The following is a 22573-nucleotide window of genomic DNA, read 5'->3' as shown; positions in this document are numbered from 1 at the left end:
TTTTATTTTCAAAAGTCTGAAAATATCAATAGTTTTGAAAAATGTTTAATCAAAAGTTTTGAAAATATTGCCCCTTTTAAGGTTTCACAATTGACAAATCATAAAACAAGAGTTCATTGGATATCAAAGAATTAATTACTCTTTTAATCCCTCAATAAATTATAGCTATTTGACAAGTGTCAAGATCAATGCTATCTTTGAGAGATGGTTAAGTAAGGAAGGATAAAAGTCTCAAGTGGTTATTTTTGGTCAAAGGTATGATATTCTCATTTATTTGATGTTCTCTGATCTGATGGAGTAGCTTCTGTACTCAGTTATTGGAAGTGTTCTCTGACTCCCAACTCTCATGTTCTCATTCATGTTGTGTGATGCCTCATCAAGGGATTTGAGCAATCGTCTCCTATGTAATAATCTTCATATTCGAGCCACCCTTTCAGGTTTTCAACTCGAATCCTCCTTTGGTTTCAAGACGTTACTCAGAATTTTACGTCTTTAACCCCCCTTTGTTATTTTTCTCTATCATGCATTAAAGATTTTAGAAAACCTTTTTTTTTTTGAAAATAAAATATTAATCCTGACGGACGGGATGAAATATGAAGATAGTCTTTCTGTTTAGAAATCTAGTATGATTAGAATGGACTTTTAAGGCACGTAATTAGGCCATGGTTCAGGTTATGAAAGGAAGGGATAAAAGGCCCAAACAAGTGTTTAAAGGTGATTGAACCAAGGATCAATTAACTCTGATGCCTTCAATCTTGTCTTGCTCAATTTGGATCTACTCGCATGTCTTTCTCTTGATGTTTTATGATCTTCGAGTCAAGTGATTCTAGAGTGATTGTGTTTGATTAATCTCACGGTTTGAAGCTCAATGCGTCATTTGAGTCAGGAGACTCTTTGTCTGTGTTCTTTGTCCTCTTTTTGTTCTTTGCTTTTTTTTCTTTGACTTTTGCTTTGATTTTTCTTTGTTTTTGCTTTGATTTTTTCTTCTGCTCTCTCTTTGTTTTTTCTTGCTCTTTTCTCTTTGATTTTTCTTTGTTTTTGATTGGATCTTCGCACTTGATGTTTGGTTCACCTTTCAGTATCTCATCTGGATCAATGTATTTACTCATGCGCAGATTTCCTCCAACTTGCCCCCAGTGTGGAGGGTGATCCTGGTTAGGGTTGAATCAGAAGAAAATATCATTCAGGCTCGAATGGGGACACAAGGATATATTTTCTCCTTTTGTGAAGGGATAAAGAAAGAAAGCCTTCATCATCTCATACACAGAAGTCCTTGCAGAAGAGGTATCCCCAGGGGATAGATTTTCAGGATTAATTTTTATTTAATGAAAACAGTAATTAATGCATGATAGAATTATTTTGAATGAATTCTATTTTTTCTCTTCGCTTCTTGCTCTCAACATGTCTCAATTGCTCATGCTCGTCTTCAGAAAATTGATTCGATATGCCCCACACTGTGTCTTCTTTGTAGGAAGGTTTATGTTCAATTGAACATCTTGTACTCATGTCTGTAGGTTTTATTGGTAGAAAATGTTGGTTTTACATCTAAGAAGACGATGATGACTTTATTGGCTCAAAGAAAGGTACGGGTATAACTTTTGTGTCTCAAAAATAAATACAGTGTTTCAAAGTGGAAAGAATGTTTAAAGGTCTCAAAGAGAGGGAATGTTTCAAGGTCGAAAAGAATTTTCAAGGTCTCAAAGAGATAGAAAAATTGGTTATTTGTAGTGACCAGGATATTCGGGGAGAGATTTTGTTTTAGGGTTTTAGCCAGGATAAAATAGTCTAATCTTGCCATATGTCAAAAATCTATAATTCTTGAAGAATAAAAGAATATGTAATTCATTTCGATATTCAAAGAACTCCCAACATGATAGCTGCATATGGCGTTAACATCATGGCCTTCAGGATATGGGGTCTCTCTTGGTTTGGATTGAACTGGAGTCACAAGGTTCCTCTCAACTAGCATTGGGAGCAATTCCTCATATGTCATTGGGATTGGATTGATGCGACAGAATGCCTTATGAGGTTTGGTCCCCAGATTAGCTAGATAAGATCCTTCAATGTTAATATCATCTCTTTCCTCATTGTCGGAATGACTAGTGCCTCCTATCTGGCCATTCTTGACTGCTCTTTCGATCATTTCTCCACACATGACAATGTCAGAGTCAGAAAAAACTCTTAGTGGCAACCCCTATCAGTGGATGATATATGGAGACTTCAATGTATCGATGAATAGAGTGATGAACTCTCTTTCAGTCATTGGTGGATGTACTTGAGATGCGACATCCCTCCATCGTTGAGCATATTGTCGGAAACTCTCATAATTCTTCATCTTCATATTCTGAAGCGTTGTTCGATCGGGGGCCACATCAATCATGTGCTTGTATTGGCCCAGAAAAGCACTAGCCAAATCCCTCCAGGAGCGTACTTGAGTATGACTCAGTTGATTATACCCCTAGAAGCGGTCCAATCAAACTATCTTGGAAACAGTGGATCAACATCGGATCATTGTTAGTGTATCCAGTCATCCTTCGAATAAACATCGTGAGGTGGGCATTAAGTCAACTGGTTCCACTATACTTTTCAAACTCGGGCATCTTGAATTTGGGCGGAAGCACCAGGTTAGGAACTAGTACTAGTTCTGTTGCATCCATCCCGTTGTGAGAGTTTTGTCCTCTCATTCCATGGAAAATGTCTCTGCACCACTGTTTCAAATTATCTGGGATCTGTTCTTGGCTCTTCTCGTCGCTAGGTGACTAGGAATCCTGTTGGCGAGATAATTGGTTGCGAACTAGCCGTGCTTTCACATTTAACTGTTTCACGGGTCAATGAAATCTTTTCTTTGCCTTTTTCTTGGTTGAGCTCAGCCATCTTTGCTACCATTTGGTCAACTAGGTCTTTTTGGTTTTGCAAGATACGATCCACGGTGGTCTTTTGCATCTGCTCCATTTTAACCTCCCACTCTGCTTGCAACTTTTGCAAACTCTCGTTCAGCTCTTTCTTCAATTCCTCAAATTTTGCATCCATTTTCAATATTGTGTGAATGCATTTGCACAGTTAGAAGCGCTTCCTCAAAGTTTCCCACAAGGTATGATTAATGCACGTAACAATGCTTAAATGAATGTTGAATAAAATGCAATGATACAAATGCGGATGCAAAAATATTGATCCCAACGATAAATACCGTAGAACAATTCCCACCAGAGATAAAAAATTTCACATTACAAGACAGTCCACTTTACAGACATGTCTTCGCTTAGATGGTGAGCCTGGAATGGATCACTGCTTCATATCAGATCTTCGTCCTCAAAAACGATGCCCCTCAAGCGCTCTGTAATCTGACTCCGTTAATGCCTCGGTGGTAGTGAGGTCGGTGTGTCGCTCTTTGATAACTAGCAATGAAATGATTGTAGATAAGACTCCACTGCTAGATTACTCCTTGAATCAGTGGATCATCATCTCAGTATTGAATGATGCACGATCTTCGAGCTCACTGCTTCGTCTCGGATCTTTGTACTTGGAACCGATGCCCCTCAATGCTCTGTAAACTAACTCCATCAATACCTCGGCTATGCTGAAGTTTGTGCTTCACTCCCTGATGGTTAACGATGGAATAATTGTGGATGAGAATCTACTGCTAGATTATTCCTTAGATCAGTGGATTATCATATCAGTCTCGAATGATGCACGATATTCGAGAAAATCTCATTCTTGTACTCTGGACTTCTTTTTAGCCCTCGATGCATGTCTGTGTATGCGATCGCTTGATTGAAAACTTTTATCTCTTCTTGTGAAAATTTTCTCTCGAATATCCCCTTACGGATCAACACTTTTGCATTATGATGATGCAATGCAATGCAATGCAAAAACAAAATGACACAACAAAAGAGAAGAAATAAGTTAATATACACAAACAAAAGAAAAATAAGTTAGTATGCAAAATAATTGATACAAATAAAATGTAATTCAGAGATGGATATAACACCTACCCCCATCATGATATCTACCCAAACATGCTTTCAATTAAATAACAATCCTACCCGGACATGCTATCTACCCAAATGATCTATTTTCAAGAAATTGGTCCTAACCGCATGGTATCTAGTTCGCATACTTTATTCGGAAAAAAAATTCTACAAATTTAAAAGGTTAAGGTTTAGAGTCGTTCCTCCTTCGTGTACACCTATTTTGGGTACCTACTGACGGACAAAGGTTCGGTATGACTATACCTAGAGTGATCGTTCGACGGTTCACTATATGCTTGGTTTCGGCTCTAACGGAAAAAAGGGACTCGAATTGTCCTTGATGTCGGTGCCCCCTTGGGCTGCCAGACCCTCGATCCTCACCCATTACAGGTTTCAAACGGAACGAGTTCAATTCGAGGGGATCCACTGTCTTATACCTGTACGAGGAATAAATCCCTACGAAGGTATAAGGTATGTATCCCATGGGTTATTTGCTAAAACTCATACGAAGAATAAATTCTTACGAGAGTAAAGCATTCACCCCAACTAATTTGGATCGAAGCTCGTGTCTAGAGCTTATGTTATGCCAATGCGAGTGATGTGTGTGAGAAGGAACATACCTACCTTCGACCCAAAAGGAAAACAAACCAAGGAAAAAATGATAAAATCCTGACAAAGCTGAAAGCCAAAAATAAAATGTTAGTACGACAAAAAAACGAAGCAATTAAAAATTTCAATAAACGGATCATAAATTAACTAAAACTAGAAATCATAATTTCCACCAAGATGACAATATGTAAACGACATATAGCCTGACTCTCTAAAAAAAAGTCCCCAGCGGAGTTGCCAAGCTGTCATAACCATTTTTAAAAAAAAAACAATTAAATATTATTTTTAAAACGATTATGACTTTAATTTTGGAAAAAATGGTGATTTGGAATTAATTTGGAATAAATTGAATAGAGTCGCCATCGACCTTTGGGTTAGGTAGGTCGAATACCTAAAAATGTCTTTTTTAAAACAATTTTAAGAAAAATCGTTTTTTAAGACGAAAACTAGTATGCATTTACCAAAGATTCGATTTAAACAGGTTCGGGAGTCGGTTACGCGTGGGGAAGAATTAGCACCCCACAGCGCCCAAAATTGGTACTGTGTCGCTTACAGGTTGTCGTAAAATGGTGGAAATTATAAATCGAATATAAAGTTAAATTACGATCCATTTATTGAAATTTAATTAATTTGCTTCGAGTTAACTATTTAAAGAAAATCCTTTAACTCGATAAGAAATCTTGAAATTTGCAATCCTCCGTCGGGAAAGCTATTTCAACTATTTCTCATTTGTAAAAGAATATTATACCATTGATTATGTAAAAAAATGCGAATCAAATATAACTAAAAACGATGTTTACATACGAGTAAATTGATTAACTAAACGTGAATTGAATACAAATTAAAAATTTTGAAATTTACATTCACATAAAATAAAATAAATTGTCACTTAAAATAACACACATTGCATCGTTTGAACAAATTAATTAGCAAAATATACTCTTATTTCAAATTTTATGTCGTTAAAATGCCGTACCGGATCACACCACTTCGATCAAGTGGTACTTTCCACGCTCATTCTACGCATACGTACTTGAAAATAAAATCAAAAATCATTCATGGATAAAAACGTAATATAAACAAATGTAATTGCAAATACAAGATAAAATATTTGCATTAAATGAAATTAAAAACATTATTTACATAATACAAATAACCAAATAATAAGTGCAATAAAATCATACATAAATGACTAAAATAAAAAAAGAAAATATTATAAACCAAGATAAGATTATCAAAAGGTAAATATTTGTAATTACAAGGATCAAAAGGAAGAAAAAACAGAAAATGTACTAAAATAGTAAATACAAGAATTTAAGGGAGTACATAGCAAATACAGAAACCGAATAGGTTAAAAAACAGAAGAAAAAGAAATTTAGGGACCAAAATAAAGAAATATAAACTAATGGGACTAAACAATAAAAAAAACCAAAGTCCGAATTACAAATGTTAAATAATACATGTATCAAAATGAAGATAACCCAAAAATAATATAGAGGACTAAAATGAAATTTCACAGAAACATGAAGAATTAAAAAATAATTAAACAAAAAACTAAAACAATGACTAAAATAAAATATTTACAAATGTAGTGGCCAAATTCGAATAACACAAAGATTATAAAATACATTGAATCAGTCAAATTGAATATTTGAAAATATTAAAACCAGAATCAAATATAGACAAAATGATATAAAACATGAATAGTGACTAGTTTATAATAGTGTAAAGATAAAGGCTCAAAGTCAAATAATTACATAAAACATGTAAATGATGACTAAAACGAACACTATACAAAATAAGCAACCAAAAATCTAAACACTTAGAAAATGTAATACTAATCATATAGGATTAAAACGAAACACGAATAAATAAAGAGACCAAACTAGAAAGATGAAATTTCATTAAGGATCATATTACAAGCATTACAAAGCTCAAGGTACTTAAACTGTAATTTACCCCAAAAATGGAAAAAACGCATATGAGATTACAAAATAACGAGGACCAAAGTTGACATTAACCCTTAAACCCAAACCTTGGTCTCCCTCCCTAGGCCTAAAACGACGCCGTATTGAAGCTGGGATATAATCCCAATTTAAGGGTTACCAACCGAACCCTAAATCATTTTCAAACCCCTCTCTCTCAGCCTCCTTTTGCCTTTCCCTTTCTCTACTCTCCCTTCTCCCTCGCCGCAACAACAAAACAAAGGCTCCCCGGCCACCGTATCGGTGGCCATGGGGAGCAAACCGACCCCTAAAGACCCTCAATCCTCTTTCTTCCTCATTTCCTTTGAAAACCCAACCCTTCACCCCACCAAAAAAACCGAGAACCCCTTTTAATCCAAACCTAGATTCAAGAAAAAAGAATGTTTTACCTTCGATTCAGGGTTTTTCAAGCTCTGATGAGGTTGATAAGGGATAGATCTACAAGGGTAAGACTTCCCCTTTTCTTTCTCTCTATGTTATTTTCTTTTTTCGAATATCGTTTTTTTTCTTCCCTATCTCCTCCCCTGTCATCTGATATCTTTGCTTGATTTATGGTTGATTTTGCTTCGTTTGGTGAGATGATGATGATGATGCTAGCGTAGGGGTAAGGGTCTCTGATCTTGGTAGGGACCAATTTCCCGATTTATTGGGATTTAGGTATTTTTAATTTTAGGGTTTTGATTTGTTTACTATTTCCTTTGATTGGTTTGATTTGGAACTGATGGGGTTACTGTTGGTGCAGGTGGGAGCAGTCGGAGTGGAGCGAGATGGGCCGGAACAGTGACGGCGGCGCGGCTGTTCCTTTGCTGCTGGCGGCGGCGGCTGGATGATGATAGGTTTAGGGTTTAAAACCCTAATTACTGCGTGATCTGGACCGTTGGATGTGTCCAGATCCAATGGCCAGAAATGAGGCGGCTGGAACATTGAGATGAAACCCTAGCTGTTGGGTCAATTGTTTGGGCCGGTTGTAATAGGCTTTGGCCTGCCAAAATATGTAAAAATATAATATTAATAAAATAATAATATAAATATAAAAATAATAATAATAAATAATAATAATAATAATAATAAATAATAAAGACCCGGACAAAAACGGGTGTCTACAAGAAGCATAAGGAAAGGGTGCCTGGGACTGTGTAAGTATTTCAGATCTAAGACCTCTTGACATCATTTTAGGCAGGAAGGTAGCGCGATACCATCGCAAACGAAAGTCAGCACAACGTAAACAATAATTAGGAGGATTATCAGAGCAACCCTGCAATGTCCAAGGCGAGCGAGTGATAAATTCCTCCATCCTAGTATATCTTTTATTCTTAGGAGCAAATACACACATAAAGCTAACTATTTTGTTCAAAATTATGCTCACATTGTAGTAAAATTTCGCTTCTAAACTTAATGCAGTGCATGTAAATGTACAAAAAAAGGGGGTTGAAGTTCAGAAAGCGTGCGTAAGCTTGACATTTCTCCACCATACTGTGTTTCTAAAACGACGAGTTTGCTTTCGGAAGCGAAAGGTATGCCCTTGCATATTAGCAGTTTTGTCAACCAGCAATTCTAAGCGATCACCTCGCTCTAAGACTTTGTCGATATTCTCTATCATAACATTTCGCAGCTGTTAGAATACAATTAGCACATTAGGCCAGTGTTCGAACTTCTAACAAAAAGGCCATAACCTAGCCATCCAGGTACAATTACATGAAGGGTTCCCCTTGGATACAAATGGCTAAATGGTTGAAAAATAGATTTCTATGTGATCTGAAGAGCAAATTAGTTCATCTTTAGAGAAGGTAGAAGATCGTGCTTATGCATTCAAACCCTAATAAAATATGATTAGAAGGTTGAATAGGAAAGGGACCGGCCAATGGGAACCTAGAAGAAATAGAATACTACAACTCATATAACCAGATTCCAATTTCCAAGCATTCAAAACATACCCGACTCATTTCACCTTTTAATCGATTTAACCTATCAGCATTATGATTACTGGAGTAATATTCCAGTTGCTGGCTCAAAACCCTCGAAAATTCATCATTCACGCCATAAGGCCGCGCCGAAAATACCGCTCGGCTGTAAGTTTTAACAAATCTCTGATGAATGTCTTCAAGAAATGCAAAGGGAATTCGCCCTAAAAAAATGATAAGCACATAGACCCTGACCTAAACAATTTATCAATAACAAATATCAGGACCAGAGCTTTTAACAACGAAGAGTCACAACTCAAAGTAATTGCCATTATGAACTCTAAATTTGATTCGCGAAAAATCCTTGGAATGTTACTGAAGAACATATAAATTTCCGTCTTCAACTCATCATTCAAAACAGAGTCAAAGGGAAGTAATCAATCAAAAGCAAAAAAGAAGAGCGATAAATTCACAGAACATAGCACTTACGGATCTTCTAAACTTTTAAATAAACTCTAGATTGTCAACTATCTCCATCTCTAACAATTTCGCTTTTAATTTGGAAACAAATAACTGATAAATACATTACAAAGCAATTGAACTTGAAACATAAGAATGCCGCACCAATCAAATATAATTTCACTTTTAAGAAAAAACATAAACTGAAATAGGGAATTAGTTTACTTCCGGCACTTTCATCCGCCATGCAAAGAACGGTGAGTCCATCTGTGCGTTTCACGTGGAAGATGTATCGATCTTGTGAATTCGAAACGTTAATGTCGTTGTCACCCGGTATATTGTCTAGAATGCCGCACCAATCAAATATTAAATTTTTAATATATCATTCTTATTTTCACTAATTTCGATTATTGTTTAATATCAAAATTAATAAGTTGCAAAAAATAATTAAATCATAAAAATTAGGAAAAAAATTCAAAATAAAATTAAAACTTAATAAATGATAATGTCAGTAAAATCGTATTATTTTACATATTTCATGAATAATATTAATATATATATATATATATATATATATATATATATATATTTAAAATTAAAATATTAAAATATGATATTATTGGAAGTAATGTAAAATAAATACTTTAAGGATAAAATACACAAATAGTCCATCAACTATTAAAAGTTTCAAAATAATCCTCCAATCATAAGGTGCTACTTTATTGAGTCTTCCAACTATTAAAAGTTACAAAATAGTCACTCGACTATTTATGTGTTCAAAATTTGTTATTTTTTGTTAAAAATTAGAGATCGTTTAAGTCAGACTTTAACTTGCTTACTAAGATATGATAAAATCTGATTATAGAACTGTTTGAATTGTATTTTATGGATCGAATCTTTATTTACATTATGTTATCGAGTCAGTTCTTGAAACATTATGTCATCAAGATAATGCTTGCAAGCAATGGTGATGCCAATAGGCATCATTAAAATATAATTTTATCATATCTCAATTAACAAGTTAACGTACATATTAGACGGTCGTCAAATTTTTAACAAAAAATGATGAGTTTGAAATATATGAATAGTCGGGTGAGCATTTTGTAACTTTTAATAGTCAAGGGACTCAACAAAGCATCACCCTATATTTGGTAGATCATTTTATAATTTTTCATAGTCGGAAGACTCAATAAAGCAATATCTATAGTCGGAGGACCACTTGTGTTTTTTACCCATACTTTAATTTAATATATAAATATTCAATAATTTTATTTTATTAAAAGTTTGGATTGGAATGTGGAGAGCCGAATGAAAAATGTGGTTTAATGGGCTTTTCATTTAATGGTCCTTTTCAATTTTCATTCACTTGAAAACAATAAAAAAAAACAACAAGATTTGGGCTTAGACTCTCATTAAAATGCCCATCTTCCATATCAACAATGTGTCAACCACCTTAGTCCAACAACGATTCCATTCAAATATCTAAATGTATCACCCTCTTTATATTTTTATAAATAATGTTTTATTGATCTCATATTTTTTCCAGCTTAATTTTTCTTGAGTTCAAATTACTGGCTCAGATCGACACAAGCAGGCTTCTATACTCGCAAGGACGAACGTAAGATCTTATTTTAAAGATTAGGGACGAACTTCTAAAATTTTAGGAAAGACAAAAATAAATTATCAATTGAGAATATTAAAAAAATCTAAAATATATACTATAATCTCCTTAACTCTCTAACCAAAAACTAATTATACTCATTTTAGGAGAGCATTATGAGTCTAGGTTCGTTTAAATTTATAAGGTCTAAAAAGTTTACAATATGATAATTATGCTAACGGAACTAATATCTTTCATCTAACTAAATCGGATGGGGTTAACGAACAATACTAATCATGCATATGGTGGCATGGAATGATCCATGCCGATCGTAACCACAGCATTCCCAGATCTCATTGGTCCGGCAATGAGATTTGATACCATGTGGGTTGAGCTGCAAAGTAACTCTCCCATTGCCATATCAAGTATTGCAAACAATTATGAACCAATGCTGGACAGAAAACAGCACAAGTAGACAAAATACATTCATGTTCATTGTCACCACCCTCAAGAAGCTATAATCAATGCATTCGGTTAAAAAAAACATATAATGCATAGCTTCCTTTGGTTACCACTCATTTGCTTAAATGACCATTAATAAATCACCAGTCACAATACAAGTTGGCTTAATTCATGACATTTTATGATCATTCTTGGATGCTTTGGATATATATAGAATATATGTGAAAGAGATAGGATTTTACCTATGGGGGGGCCATGGATGGTTAACTATACAACTGCATATATTTCCATTTTAAGTGATGTATGGTGAACATTCTTCAACTCAGTTAGGCAATATTGCTTAAAAAAGAAATGAATAGAAAGGATACTCACAAGTTTCCTCCCCAGAAGGTTACAAAACTCCAGCTACTAGTCCTCTCTTCCACTTAATCAGATCCCAGCTCAGCAACCTCACAAATTTGCTTTAAAAAACCCTCTTCTGGGTCTCGACCGAATACACCAATATCTCTTTTGAGCATTTCTTCAGTCACTTAGCGAGCTTCGATGGCATCCACCAAAACCTGTGCTCTCCTCATAGTTTTCTCTCTTCTTTTCCACTCGTCATTCACCAGCGCTTGTAACTCATGCAAGCCACCAAAGCCGAAACCCATTCCACCTCCGGCATGCCCTCCGCCGGCAAAGCCTGCTTATTGTCCCAAGGACACGCTGAAGCTAGGCGTTTGTGCTGATTTGCTTGGACTGGTGAACATCGTGGTGGGAACGCCTCCGACGAGCAAATGCTGTGCTTTGATCCAAGGCTTGGCTGATTTGGAGGCTGCCCTTTGCCTTTGCACCGCCATCAAAGCTAATGTTCTTGGGATCAACCTCAACATCCCTGTTACTCTTAGCCTGCTCCTTAGTGCATGCCAGAAGGAAATCCCTCCGGACTTCAAATGCTGATAGAGTTATGAGAAGCACGATCGGTTCCTGTTGGCTATGTTTGCTCTAAGCCTCTACTTTAACGGTGTATTAATGTGTCTTTGTTTTTAATGTATTGCTTTTGATTAGTACAATTCGAAGTTGGAATAGGGTTTTCTTTGGTTTTCTGTGATAGGATCACGCGTTGCAGAGATCCTGGCATTGTGTGATACTTGTTGAAGTTGTACAAGGCGTGTGAGTTTACATTTATCTCTGCCTATTGTAATCCTTTTTTATTAACGTTAATGTTGAGTTGATTATGTTTTGGTCATTCTTTCAATTCCAACGTATATTACCTTCTAATTACCTACACTATTAAAAAGATATAAATATATGAAGTAATCAAATCTCTGGAAAAGATAATAAATTATGAAATAAAACATATAATTAAGTTAGAGATAAAGACAGATAACAAAAACAACTAAATTTTACAAAAAAAAAAAACATTAACAAGAAACTGCTATGAAGAATCCTTAATATATCTGTTTAAAATATATTCAAAGAAAACTCTTTTTTCATGCAATTGCTAATAAATCTCTTAAGCAGGGGCGGACCTCCATGGTGCCCGGGGTATCCCGGGCAACCCCTCATCTAGGGGCGGACCTCCATGGTGCCCCGGGTATCCCAAGCAACCCCTCAATAAGTATCACCTCTAATACAAGTGTCACCCCTCAAAAGTGTCACCCTGGGGCTCTTGCAACCTCTGAATTTTTGTCATGGGTCCGTCTCTGTTCTTAAGGCTCCTTTAATTAAAAAAACATTAAACAAGAAATTGCTATTAATAAGAGGAGTTATTGTGTACGATTTTTTCCAACAGTTCCTATTTAGTAATAGAAAAAGGAAATTTTAGTCCTAATAAGTAATGAACTCACAATTAGGGAATATTAGAAATGTCAACTGAATTTTTTTAACGATATATTCAAAAAATTGTTAAAGTATAAACGAATTTTTCATATATATTTTAAAATATATAAGAGAATGGTTTCTTTAGACGTTAATGTTGAATTTAATGTTCATTAATTTTTCATTTCATTTGAAGTTATATCATGAACTTGATAAGTGATATTCTTTTGTTAAATGCTTTGTTTTTTTACTATTTAACTTTTAAAGTTATTTTTTAATCATTGATATCTGGTTTATTAAAATTAATTAATTTAGATAAAATATTATAAAGATTTATAATGGAATCGACTTTCAATATCCAATTTACTCCATTTGAATTGTTATAACTCAAATATTTGATATTCTTAAAATAATTTAGTGTCCTATTTTATTAGGAAAAAATACATGAAAGTTGTGAGCCGATGACGTAAGTTTGATGTGGACTTGGGAGCCACATCATAACCTCCTCGCCTAAAATCAAAGCATCTTTTGTATGCAACTATACGTACCAACGCTTTCTACACCTGTTTCTTTCCCATGCTGCTTTATGCTAATTAAAGAATCGTGGCTTTGCCAACAATAAGGTGATAACAAGTGAAACAATAAAATATAAGTAAACAGAAAGGACAAAGAATAGCAAGTAGCAAACAACGAAAGGCATGGAATGGGTTTGGACTGGAGCCAGTAGGCTGTCATTGTACCTTACGGGATATTTTTTTATTTAGTGGATGAAGCATGAAATCCTAACATCATCACTCCACACACATTCATATATTCTCTTTCTCTCTCTAAATTTATCATTTATTAGTTTTTATTAATAATAAAATTTAAATAATAAGAAGTCAAAAATATTTTTGTTAGAAAAAATAAGTGACTAAAAGTCAAAGTTTTCAATTCACATCACAATAAATTTTCTCCCACTTGCAGTTGTACCCTTCTGTTCACTCATTCTTTCCGGGCTTGTCTATAATGGTTCCATCAATAAGCTTGCATGTGCATGTGCAGCTGATACTGCTTTGCTGCTCTTTGTGATTTCCCACAGCTTTCTTGAACTGTAATTTATATAAAAAAGCTGTGGAAAGTTACCGAGAGGATCATCACTGATGATATTAACGCACATTCCTTGATGTGTAAATTCCAATATTTCTAAAATGAAATGAAAATAATTCCATCATAAATATTTACTATTCTATTAATATATATAATTTATATGATGCAACGACGGTATCGATAAACATCGTTAAAATATGATTTTATCATATTCCGGTCAACAAGTTAACGTATGATTCAGACGGTTGTCAATATTTTAATGAGAAAAAATAAATTTAAAATATATGAATAGTTAGGTGAACATTTTGTAACTTTTAATAGTTGAGGGACTAACAAAGCAATACCTTGCTGTCAAGGGACCATTTTGCAATTTTAATTGATCGGATGACTTAACAAAGTAACATCCTATAATTGGGGATCATTAGTGTACTTTACCCAAATATGATTTTGGTATCACTCCCAACACGGTTTATTAAGAAAAATCTGTTTTGGCAATGAACATTAAAAAAAACCGAAAGCCCAATAATCATGCAACCGGCTCCGGTTGGAACCGGGAAGCCCAAAGTGTAACTTTGATTTTAATTGGGTAATGATTAAAAGAAATTGATTTATGCTGGATCCCCCAAAACAACTCACTGAGCCCGGCTCCTGAAATCCGTACCAATAGTTAAAACTTGGATCAAATATATTTTTACTTGATTTACGTAAAAACGACGCTTTCTTCATGCCATCATTTTTGTTTTTTACTTCTTTCGAGTGAATTGTTTTATTGTTTTAAAAGTTCACTTAGATTGAATTGAAATTGATTCGATATGATTATTGAACACTTAGATTTAATCAAGAAAAATAAAATTTAAAATACTTTCTTCTAATGAAATAATAGTGGATAAATAATGTCGGTTATATTTAAAAAAATATTATAAATATACTTTAAAAAATTTGAATCACAATAAAATAAAATAATAAGTGAGGATTATTTGAGAGAAAAAATAATTATGACAATATTGTACATGAAAATGCTTACACACACACTCTTATAGCGAGTAACTTTGATAATAAACTTAAAAAAAAAAATCATTGATTGATAAGAACATCATAAACAAACATTCTGTCTTTTTTTTATCATAATATCCGAAATATAAACTTGTTTAAAAAATCGATTTTTATATGCATTTGCGTTGTCGGTTGAATGAAATCTCAACTACTTTTTGTCTTAAAAAGAAACATTGAAAATTGGAGTTGTAGAAGAACCTGAATTGTTTGGTGCTTTAGAAGGATATAGTGTTTTCTTGTTTACATTTTCCCACTCCGGGTCACTCGGACCGAGTTCACTCAAAAACAAAAAAGGCGCGAAATTTCACACAAACAAACATCACTGGGTTCTTTCCCGTCTTTTTATATGGTGTTTGTGTTTTCACTTTAACAGTTTTAAACTTTAAAGAGGAAAAAGAGAGGAAATTTACAACAATCTGTTAATCCTTGAATATGAAGTCGCTTGCTATTTTCAACAATGGCAGAACTGACTCCGGCGAGAACTTCCGGGCAAACAAGAACGGAAAATGCCGCCCTTGTGTGATCGGAGAATCGGAGCCCTTGGTTCCATCATCCCCGTAACGAGGCTTGTCGTTTCTCAGCCGTGAGATCAGCTGGCGCGTAATCTCGGACTCCACGTACATCCGCGGGTGACCGTCGAAGCTGCCGTTCCAGTCCACGTGCGTCAGAGTGACTGGCACTACGCCACGTGGGTCCCTCATGTGTAAGAGTGTGGGAAAATAGTTTTCCTCCGGGTAACACGTGTCCCAGACCACGCACGGTTGGTTGAACCTCGCCCAGACCATCTCGTCACCAACGACGAGCCTCGCGTGCTTACGTGTCAGAGACCAAAATTGGGACCCTATCCTGAAATCCTCCAACTTAACCACCGGCAGCATCGCGTCCTGCCCACGCGCCGCCCACCTATCGAAACTCCCCACCTCGTTTTTCAGAATCTCGATGAAGCTTTTCTTAGACCGGGTTAGCGTTTCGTAGGTGAAGTTAAAAGAATGAATGGGTATGCAATTGGCGGACAAGAGGACAAACATGTAATTCGAACGATCATGAAGCAGCGCGTGAGCCAATAACCTCCGGGCAGCGGAAGCGAGAGTAGGGGTGAAACGGAGAGCGGGTTTAGAAGGGATGACTCGGTGAGCGAACACACCCGAGAACGGCGGGTGGTAAGGGTAACTCGGGTCGGCATGCAGGTAAACATTGAAGAGGTTTTTGGGGGTTTGGTTCAAATAAACCTCCCACAGAGGAGCAAAAGGCAGAGGCGACATAGTAAGGTATAAAAACGCAATCTTTTTCAGCGAACCAGGAGGGAGTTTCGAGTTAACTCGAGAAGCGACTCGGAGGAGTGAATCTTCATCATGCAGTGGTAAATTCAGTGGCTTGGAGGAGAATCTTTGATGGGATACGGATGGGGGGACCAAATTTGGAATAGAATCGTCGCCGGTACCACCAGGGACGGTGGTTGTCGGAGAAGTAATCGTTATAATGACGGCTAAAGGAAAGCAAAGGAGTACAGCACAAAAGAGAGAGAGTGGGGTCGGAGACAACATGATTTTTCTTCCTTTTCTCTCCTCCGTCGAGTGTTGAATTGAAAGTGTGTTTGAACCCTTTGAGACAGAATCTAAGAGTGAGTGAGAATTCGGTGGAAATATTAAAATAGTATTATTTTATTATGCAAGTATTTATAATTATGTCAAGAAAATATGTCTTCTTTCGGCCATTAACGTCAAAATTCAGTTGAATTTAATAGAATATTAGGTTAAGCGTAAATTCCATTAATAAACTTGTGTACATCTAATGATCTAACCACGAATTTGGCACATCATTTATAGATAGGAATTATTAGTATTAACTCGATCATATTAATTAGTGTGCCTAATTTGGAAACTGGGTCTGGGCTTGCAAATAACATAGGCTAGGCTTTTAGCTAGGCAGCCCAAACTTGACAACTTGATTCAAAGGCCTCTTATTGCACTAAGTTCGCTGCTAGCTAACCAGCCTTTTCTTTCAATCAACAAGGCTTTTATTGGATTTTCTAGTTGAAAACATCTACCTATGATACTCTAATTCAAATGAGTTTTAATTTGATATAATTTTATAAGGTTATTTTTTTAAGAAAAAATTGAGTTTGGATCGAGTCGGATCATATTTTATATAATATGAGATCAAGTCGAGTTTAAGGTGAAAAATATTCGATCTGACATAGGATAATAGTGTGTTTTTCTTATATATATTTAAAAGAATTACTATAATATCACTCTCCATATTTTTTTAGAGTAAAGTACACAAATAGTCCTCCGACTATAGGTTGTTGTTTTGTTGAGTCACGATTATTAAAAATTACAAAATAGTCTCTTGATTATAAGATGTTGTTTTGTTGAGTCTTTCGACTATTAAAAGTTACAAAATAGTCGTCAAACTATTAATATTTTTCAAACTCGTCCTTTTTTGTTACAAAATTGGAGGTCGTTTGAGCTTGGCGTTAATATGCTCACTCAGATATGATAAAGTCTGATCTCATAATTGTTTGAGTTGTGTTTTGTGGATCGCGTCTCTGTTTACTTTATGTCGTGGAGCTAATGATTGAAACATTATGCTGTCGAGCTAGTGCTTGAAAGCAATAACGATGTTATTAGATATCATTAAAACATTATTTTATCGTATCCTACTCATATAACTATAAAAAATTTAACGAAAAATGAGGAGTTTAAAACATATGAATAGTTAAGTAACCATTTTATAGTTTTTAATAGCCGGGGGACTCAACAAAACAGTGATATATAGTCGGGGATCATTTTATAACTTTGAATATTCGGGATACGTAAAAAAATAATATCCTATAATTGGGGACTATTTTTGTACTTTACCCTATTTTTTAGTTATGTTCGTATTATACTGGTTTAAATTCAAATCAACTTGGGGTGAAAAAAGATATATTTGTTGAGTAGAGGGAGATTGATGGAAAATCCGGGCATTAACATCCCTAAAAGCACTTGAGAACTCCGACCAGTTCTTATCTCAAAGGAATCATGGCAGTGAAGCATTATAATTCTCGCTTGTATTACATGCTATGGTCCCCAACGGCCCTTCCCGGGTCCCTTCCAATTTTCATATAAACGACCAATCTCCTAATGTTTGATGTTTCCACTTCGACAGCGACTCCCCCTTGCTTTTCTCATATACCTTCAGGCTTCATTCATTCTTATATACATACATGCATGCATACATGTGGAGAGACGGGATCAAAGAAATAAATGAAATATGAAAATTTGAAATTATAATTTTGGAAATTAAATCATTTTCAAATATTTTAATCGTTGAAATAAAGCTTCATCAGCTCAATATATGTTTAATATTATTTTTACAAATAAAATTTAAATATAAAAATATTACTACAAATAAAATTTAAATTTAAACATTTTAATCTTTGCTTGAATCATACAAAAATTAATTATAGAATATTAAAATTTATATAATATTATATATTTAATTAAAATTCATATATAATTTTAATATTTATCTCGACAATAACCAAAAACCAGTTTGTCTAGTGAGATGAGACACTAAATTTCTTAATCAATGTCAGAGGTTCAAATCTTGACGTTTATAAATGAGGCAAACTGGGTTGGGATGCTCTAATGGGTTAAATAATGTGATGGACAAAAAAAAATAAGATAGACAAAAAAAATTATAAGATAGTGTGCGAGAGGAATTATTTTCTAAGATAGTGTGATGTATATCATAAGACACTCGAATAATACGATAACTTCGGTTAAACGTATGGATAATACGACGTATTTCCTCTAATTTCATGCATGTCCAAAAACTTTTAACACTATAATCTTGTCAAAGACATTGTGTCATCCGAATATTTTATCGAAAACGTCGTATGATTCAAACATGTTGGGACATGTCCGGTATCTAAAAAAAATGAACACATTATTGGACTGATTTTACCATTTTAAAATAAACTTTGAAAATAATAAATACATAAATAACACAAAAATTTGACTTCCAATTATTTTATTATTTTAAATTGCTTATAGCGTCTAGTTTTCACTATTTATCTCACTCTCTTCCTTATCTCAGATCCTTTTCATTTTTTTCACTGATTCTATCATAAATCTTCATTCTCAGCTTCATACCCATGGAGCATTGATATATCGCACGCTTCACAAGGTAAGAAAGAAAATTAGTAAAATACCTTTTTCTTTTTTTTGAAAGGAAAATCTTGTTTGGTTCTTAGGGAAATATTTCATCCTCTCCTTTTTTTTTCTTCTCAAAGAGCAGATCAACATGAAGCGAAATGTGTTAGTTGTTTAGTGGCGTTGAAGATCTCTGTATACATTGGAGCTTTACTCTACTTAAAGCATCCATTTTCTGGGTTTTCACCGACTCCGTTTACCTTTTATTTTTCAAATGCGAACCCTGATGCCTTGAATTCGATTTTAATTTGCTTTTTATTTGCTTATATGAGATCTAATTCAGTTTTTCTTGTTCCTTTTTTTCATCAAATTCATATTCGATATTTTATCCTTTGGAGTTGATAAATGTGGATAGTTTTAGACCAATGGAAATTATTAAATTTTATTGTATGAAATATAGCTGTTAGGTCTGAGAATTTAAAATTACTGGAAGTGTATGTTCCTTTTAATTTTTCTGTAATTAGGCTTGCTGATTAGTTTTATTCATCTTAATGGCTTGAAAATGGCCTTCAAAATGGTGTTTACGTGTTAATTCCTTTTCGCTGCTTGTTTTGTCTGTTACTAGCGCTGCTCCTTTGTTTTGTTCCTGTTACAGTGTGTGATGGAGTCGGATAATCCATTGTCTGCGGATGGTCTTGAGGTTGCCGTTGAAAATGGTGTTTGCCTGCAACTTCAGGTGTCTGGGGATGAGTACGACAGTATCTTTTCGGATAATGTGAATGGAACTGTCGATGAAACATTCGAGACTTGTTTTCAGAATGAAATGGATGACAATGGAACAACTGAGCAAGCTAAAGAATGGTCGAATGACTATGTGGAAAGCAGTGGATTGATGGATTCTAAGGTAGTAGGTCTTACATTCTGTTTGAGCCTTTTAGTAATTACCATTAGACTAATTTCATGTTTATGACTGTCTTTCTTGGTAGGAAGGGGAAGCCAAAGACAAGTTGAAGCAATCCAAACCTCATAAGATTCAAGGCAAGACCAATACTGAGAAGCCCTCTGGTCCCAAAAATGTTTCTCCAGCTTTGGTGAAGAAAAATAAAGATGGAAAGATTGCTAAGGCAATGTTGACAGCTCCTAATGGTGGTTCTGTTGCTGCAAATTCACGTATGAAACAACCTCTAAAAAGTAGATCATTGAATGAAAGACAAGCTAATGGATCCCAGGTTAGGTTTACAATGATCACACTACTTATTTCTTTTTTCCTTTTTTTTATCACTGTTCCCGCCTTTCTGATTATATGTTTTCCTCTCTCTGTGTGCTTACAACAGCATCTTGGAAAACCTGATGCAGCCTTCTCTGAAGGCAATACGTACGTACTAGTACTTTTGTTTAAGTTTCTTTTCTTTTTTTATGCAACCTTCTGCCGTTCTTATTGGTTATGCGAACCGAGAGGGGAAGCTCTATCTGGCACTTTTTATCTTTTTATTTCCCCCTGGAATTGGAGTATCGGACTTTATGTGCTGCATGATAAAAGACATGTTATCCAACATTTTCACAACTGTTCTACCATTTATTACAGGGAGAAAGCAAAGTTAAAGCCTTTGAAGAAAGGACCTCCAGATAAAGCTGAAGGAGAATCTGAGTTATCATATCCTTGTCTGTTTTAACATTTTGTTATTACGTCTGGTACTTCGTGTTGAAATGGGTCACGGTTTGAGTTTTCTTTCCAACATTGTCTATAAGTTTTCATTTTTTTCATTGGCGTTTTTCTGTTTATCCTTAATTGCTTCATTGAAGCCCCACAGTAGCTGATGATAAAGCTCATAAGATTGGTACTCTTCCAAAGTATGGTTTCAGTTTCAAGTGTGGCGAACGGGCTGAGAAAAGAAAAGAGGTTGGTGCTTTATATGATATTCCTGAGATTTTACATTGTCTATTCTTGCAGCAATTGTTCTTAACTTTAAAGTCTTCGTTATTGTGTTGCACAGTTCTACAATAAACTTGAGGAAAAAATTCATGCAACGGAAGTAGAAAAGAGCAACTTGCAGGCCAAGTCTAAGGTGTTATCTTGTGATTATGATGGCTTATGGTCCAGAATCATTTCTTATCATAATGATATCTAACTTTTCTGCAGGAAACTCAGGAGGCTGAGATTAAGATGTTTAGGAAGACTCTGAACTTTAAAGCAACTCCAATGCCAAGCTTCTATCAGGAACCTCCACCTCCAAAGGTGGAATTAAAGAAGGTTAGTTGTATGTGCTTGCTGATATATATAGGAGGCTCGATGGTCCTTCGGGTATAGAAATTTTGCATAGTCAGATTCTTCTTTGTATTTTAATCTTAACTCCCAATGACATGCTTATTTGTATTCTCCTTTTCTTTTTCCTTTCTTGAGTGTGTATAAATGCATTATTTTATGTTCCATTATATACTTTATGCATGTGACCATAGAAAGTTTTTATTACTCTTCTTTCTTTATCTGCAATATGGCCATGATGAATTTCTCACGATTTACAACATTAATGTTTTTCTATTACTTGGGTGCAGATGCCAACTACAAGAGCTAAATCACCAAAGCTTGGTCGGAGAAAAAGCTCAACTACTTCAGACATTGATGGTAACAGCAATAACGGTCACCAATCAGGCCGGCTAAGTCTGTATGAGAAAGCATCTCAGAGGATATCTGCCAAAGTGATTTCTCCTGCCCATGCAAAGAAGCCACAGAGGAAATCACTTCCCAAACTGCCTTCTCAGAAGACTACTTTGTCCAGCGCAAAGAATGAGGAATCGAAATCGGAGGCATCCTATCCTGAAAAGGTGACTAAATCAAAAGCAACAACCGAGGGAAAGATAGCCTCATCTAAAGAAACAGACGAGGAGAACACCACATCATCTGATTTGACAAATGAGGAATTATCTCCAATCCAACAGCCGGAGGCAGTTTCGACAGATGATTCAGGTCTAAGTCAGCCTGAGATGGATCGAGGGCCGGTGATTGGACAGCAAGGGAAGCTGGACTTGGAGCAAGAGCAAATTGCAGTGGAGCATTAAGCATGGCAGTGGTTTTAAGTTGGCGCTATATGAGAATCCTACATTAGAGAACGTAATGATTTTGTCTTATCCAATATTCGGCTGCTTTGGTTGTTTCTGTTCAGATGTAGCTTGCAAAGGTGGGCCTAATTTGTGTTGTTTAAGGATGGCTTGCTGAGTTTTAAAAGTTGTTTGCTGTTGGTGTTATAGATAATCCATGATCAAACATTCTAAGTAATTGTGAATTGCTACATTGTTTAAATTGCTTTGTTTATCCTATGAAATTAGTGCCTTTTTTGTAATTATTTTGCAGAGATTAGATGACTGCATAATTTAAAGACTTCCATTGGAATCCAAAGTCGAGCTTTATATAATTAGGATGGTGAAAGATTGTTGACAAAGAGATTTCTTTTGTTGAATGCAGCCAAGTGATCCACAAACAATCAATCCATATCCACCTCAACCAATAGTT

At 35.1% G+C, this 22573-nt stretch overlaps 3 protein-coding genes across 4 annotated transcripts; 2 read left to right on the top strand and 1 right to left on the bottom strand.

The window, feature by feature from the left end:
* Nucleotides 1–11298: 11298 nt before the first annotated feature.
* On the top strand, nt 11299–12051 carry LOC120117685 (14 kDa proline-rich protein DC2.15-like). The gene has a single exon (XM_039137927.1). The coding sequence runs from the start codon at nt 11528–11530 to the stop codon at nt 11921–11923; it is 396 nt and encodes a 131-aa protein (XP_038993858.1). The 5' UTR covers nt 11299–11527; the 3' UTR covers nt 11924–12051.
* A 3182-nt stretch (nt 12052–15233) lies between these two features.
* On the bottom strand, nt 15234–16496 carry LOC120117683 (glycosyltransferase BC10-like). The gene has a single exon (XM_039137925.1). It carries the CDS (start codon nt 16468–16470, stop codon nt 15346–15348), a length of 1125 nt encoding a protein of 374 aa, XP_038993856.1. The 5' UTR covers nt 16471–16496; the 3' UTR covers nt 15234–15345.
* A 2508-nt stretch (nt 16497–19004) lies between these two features.
* LOC120117681 (protein WVD2-like 6) lies at nt 19005–22378 on the top strand. Of its 2 annotated transcripts, none has more exons than XM_039137923.1 (9): nt 19005–19099; nt 19721–19969; nt 20052–20294; nt 20400–20440; nt 20651–20719; nt 20875–20965; nt 21060–21131; nt 21206–21316; nt 21619–22378. In XM_039137923.1, exons 2-9 carry the CDS (start codon nt 19727–19729, stop codon nt 22120–22122), a joined length of 1374 nt encoding a protein of 457 aa, XP_038993854.1. In that variant the 5' UTR covers nt 19005–19099; nt 19721–19726; the 3' UTR covers nt 22123–22378. The 2 variants fall into 2 exon arrangements, with proteins under 2 accessions (XP_038993854.1, XP_038993853.1); XM_039137922.1 differs by having other exon boundaries at nt 20869–20965.
* The last annotated feature ends 195 nt before the right edge of the window (nt 22379–22573 follow it).

Source organism: Hibiscus syriacus, unplaced genomic scaffold, assembly GCF_006381635.1.
Source record: "Hibiscus syriacus cultivar Baekdansim isolate YM2019G1 unplaced genomic scaffold, ASM638163v2 tig00110321_pilon, whole genome shotgun sequence".
NCBI lineage: Eukaryota > Viridiplantae > Streptophyta > Magnoliopsida > Malvales > Malvaceae > Hibiscus > Hibiscus syriacus.
The sequence above is the reverse complement of the archived record's forward strand: the minus strand, read 5'-3'. Positions and strand labels throughout refer to the sequence as shown.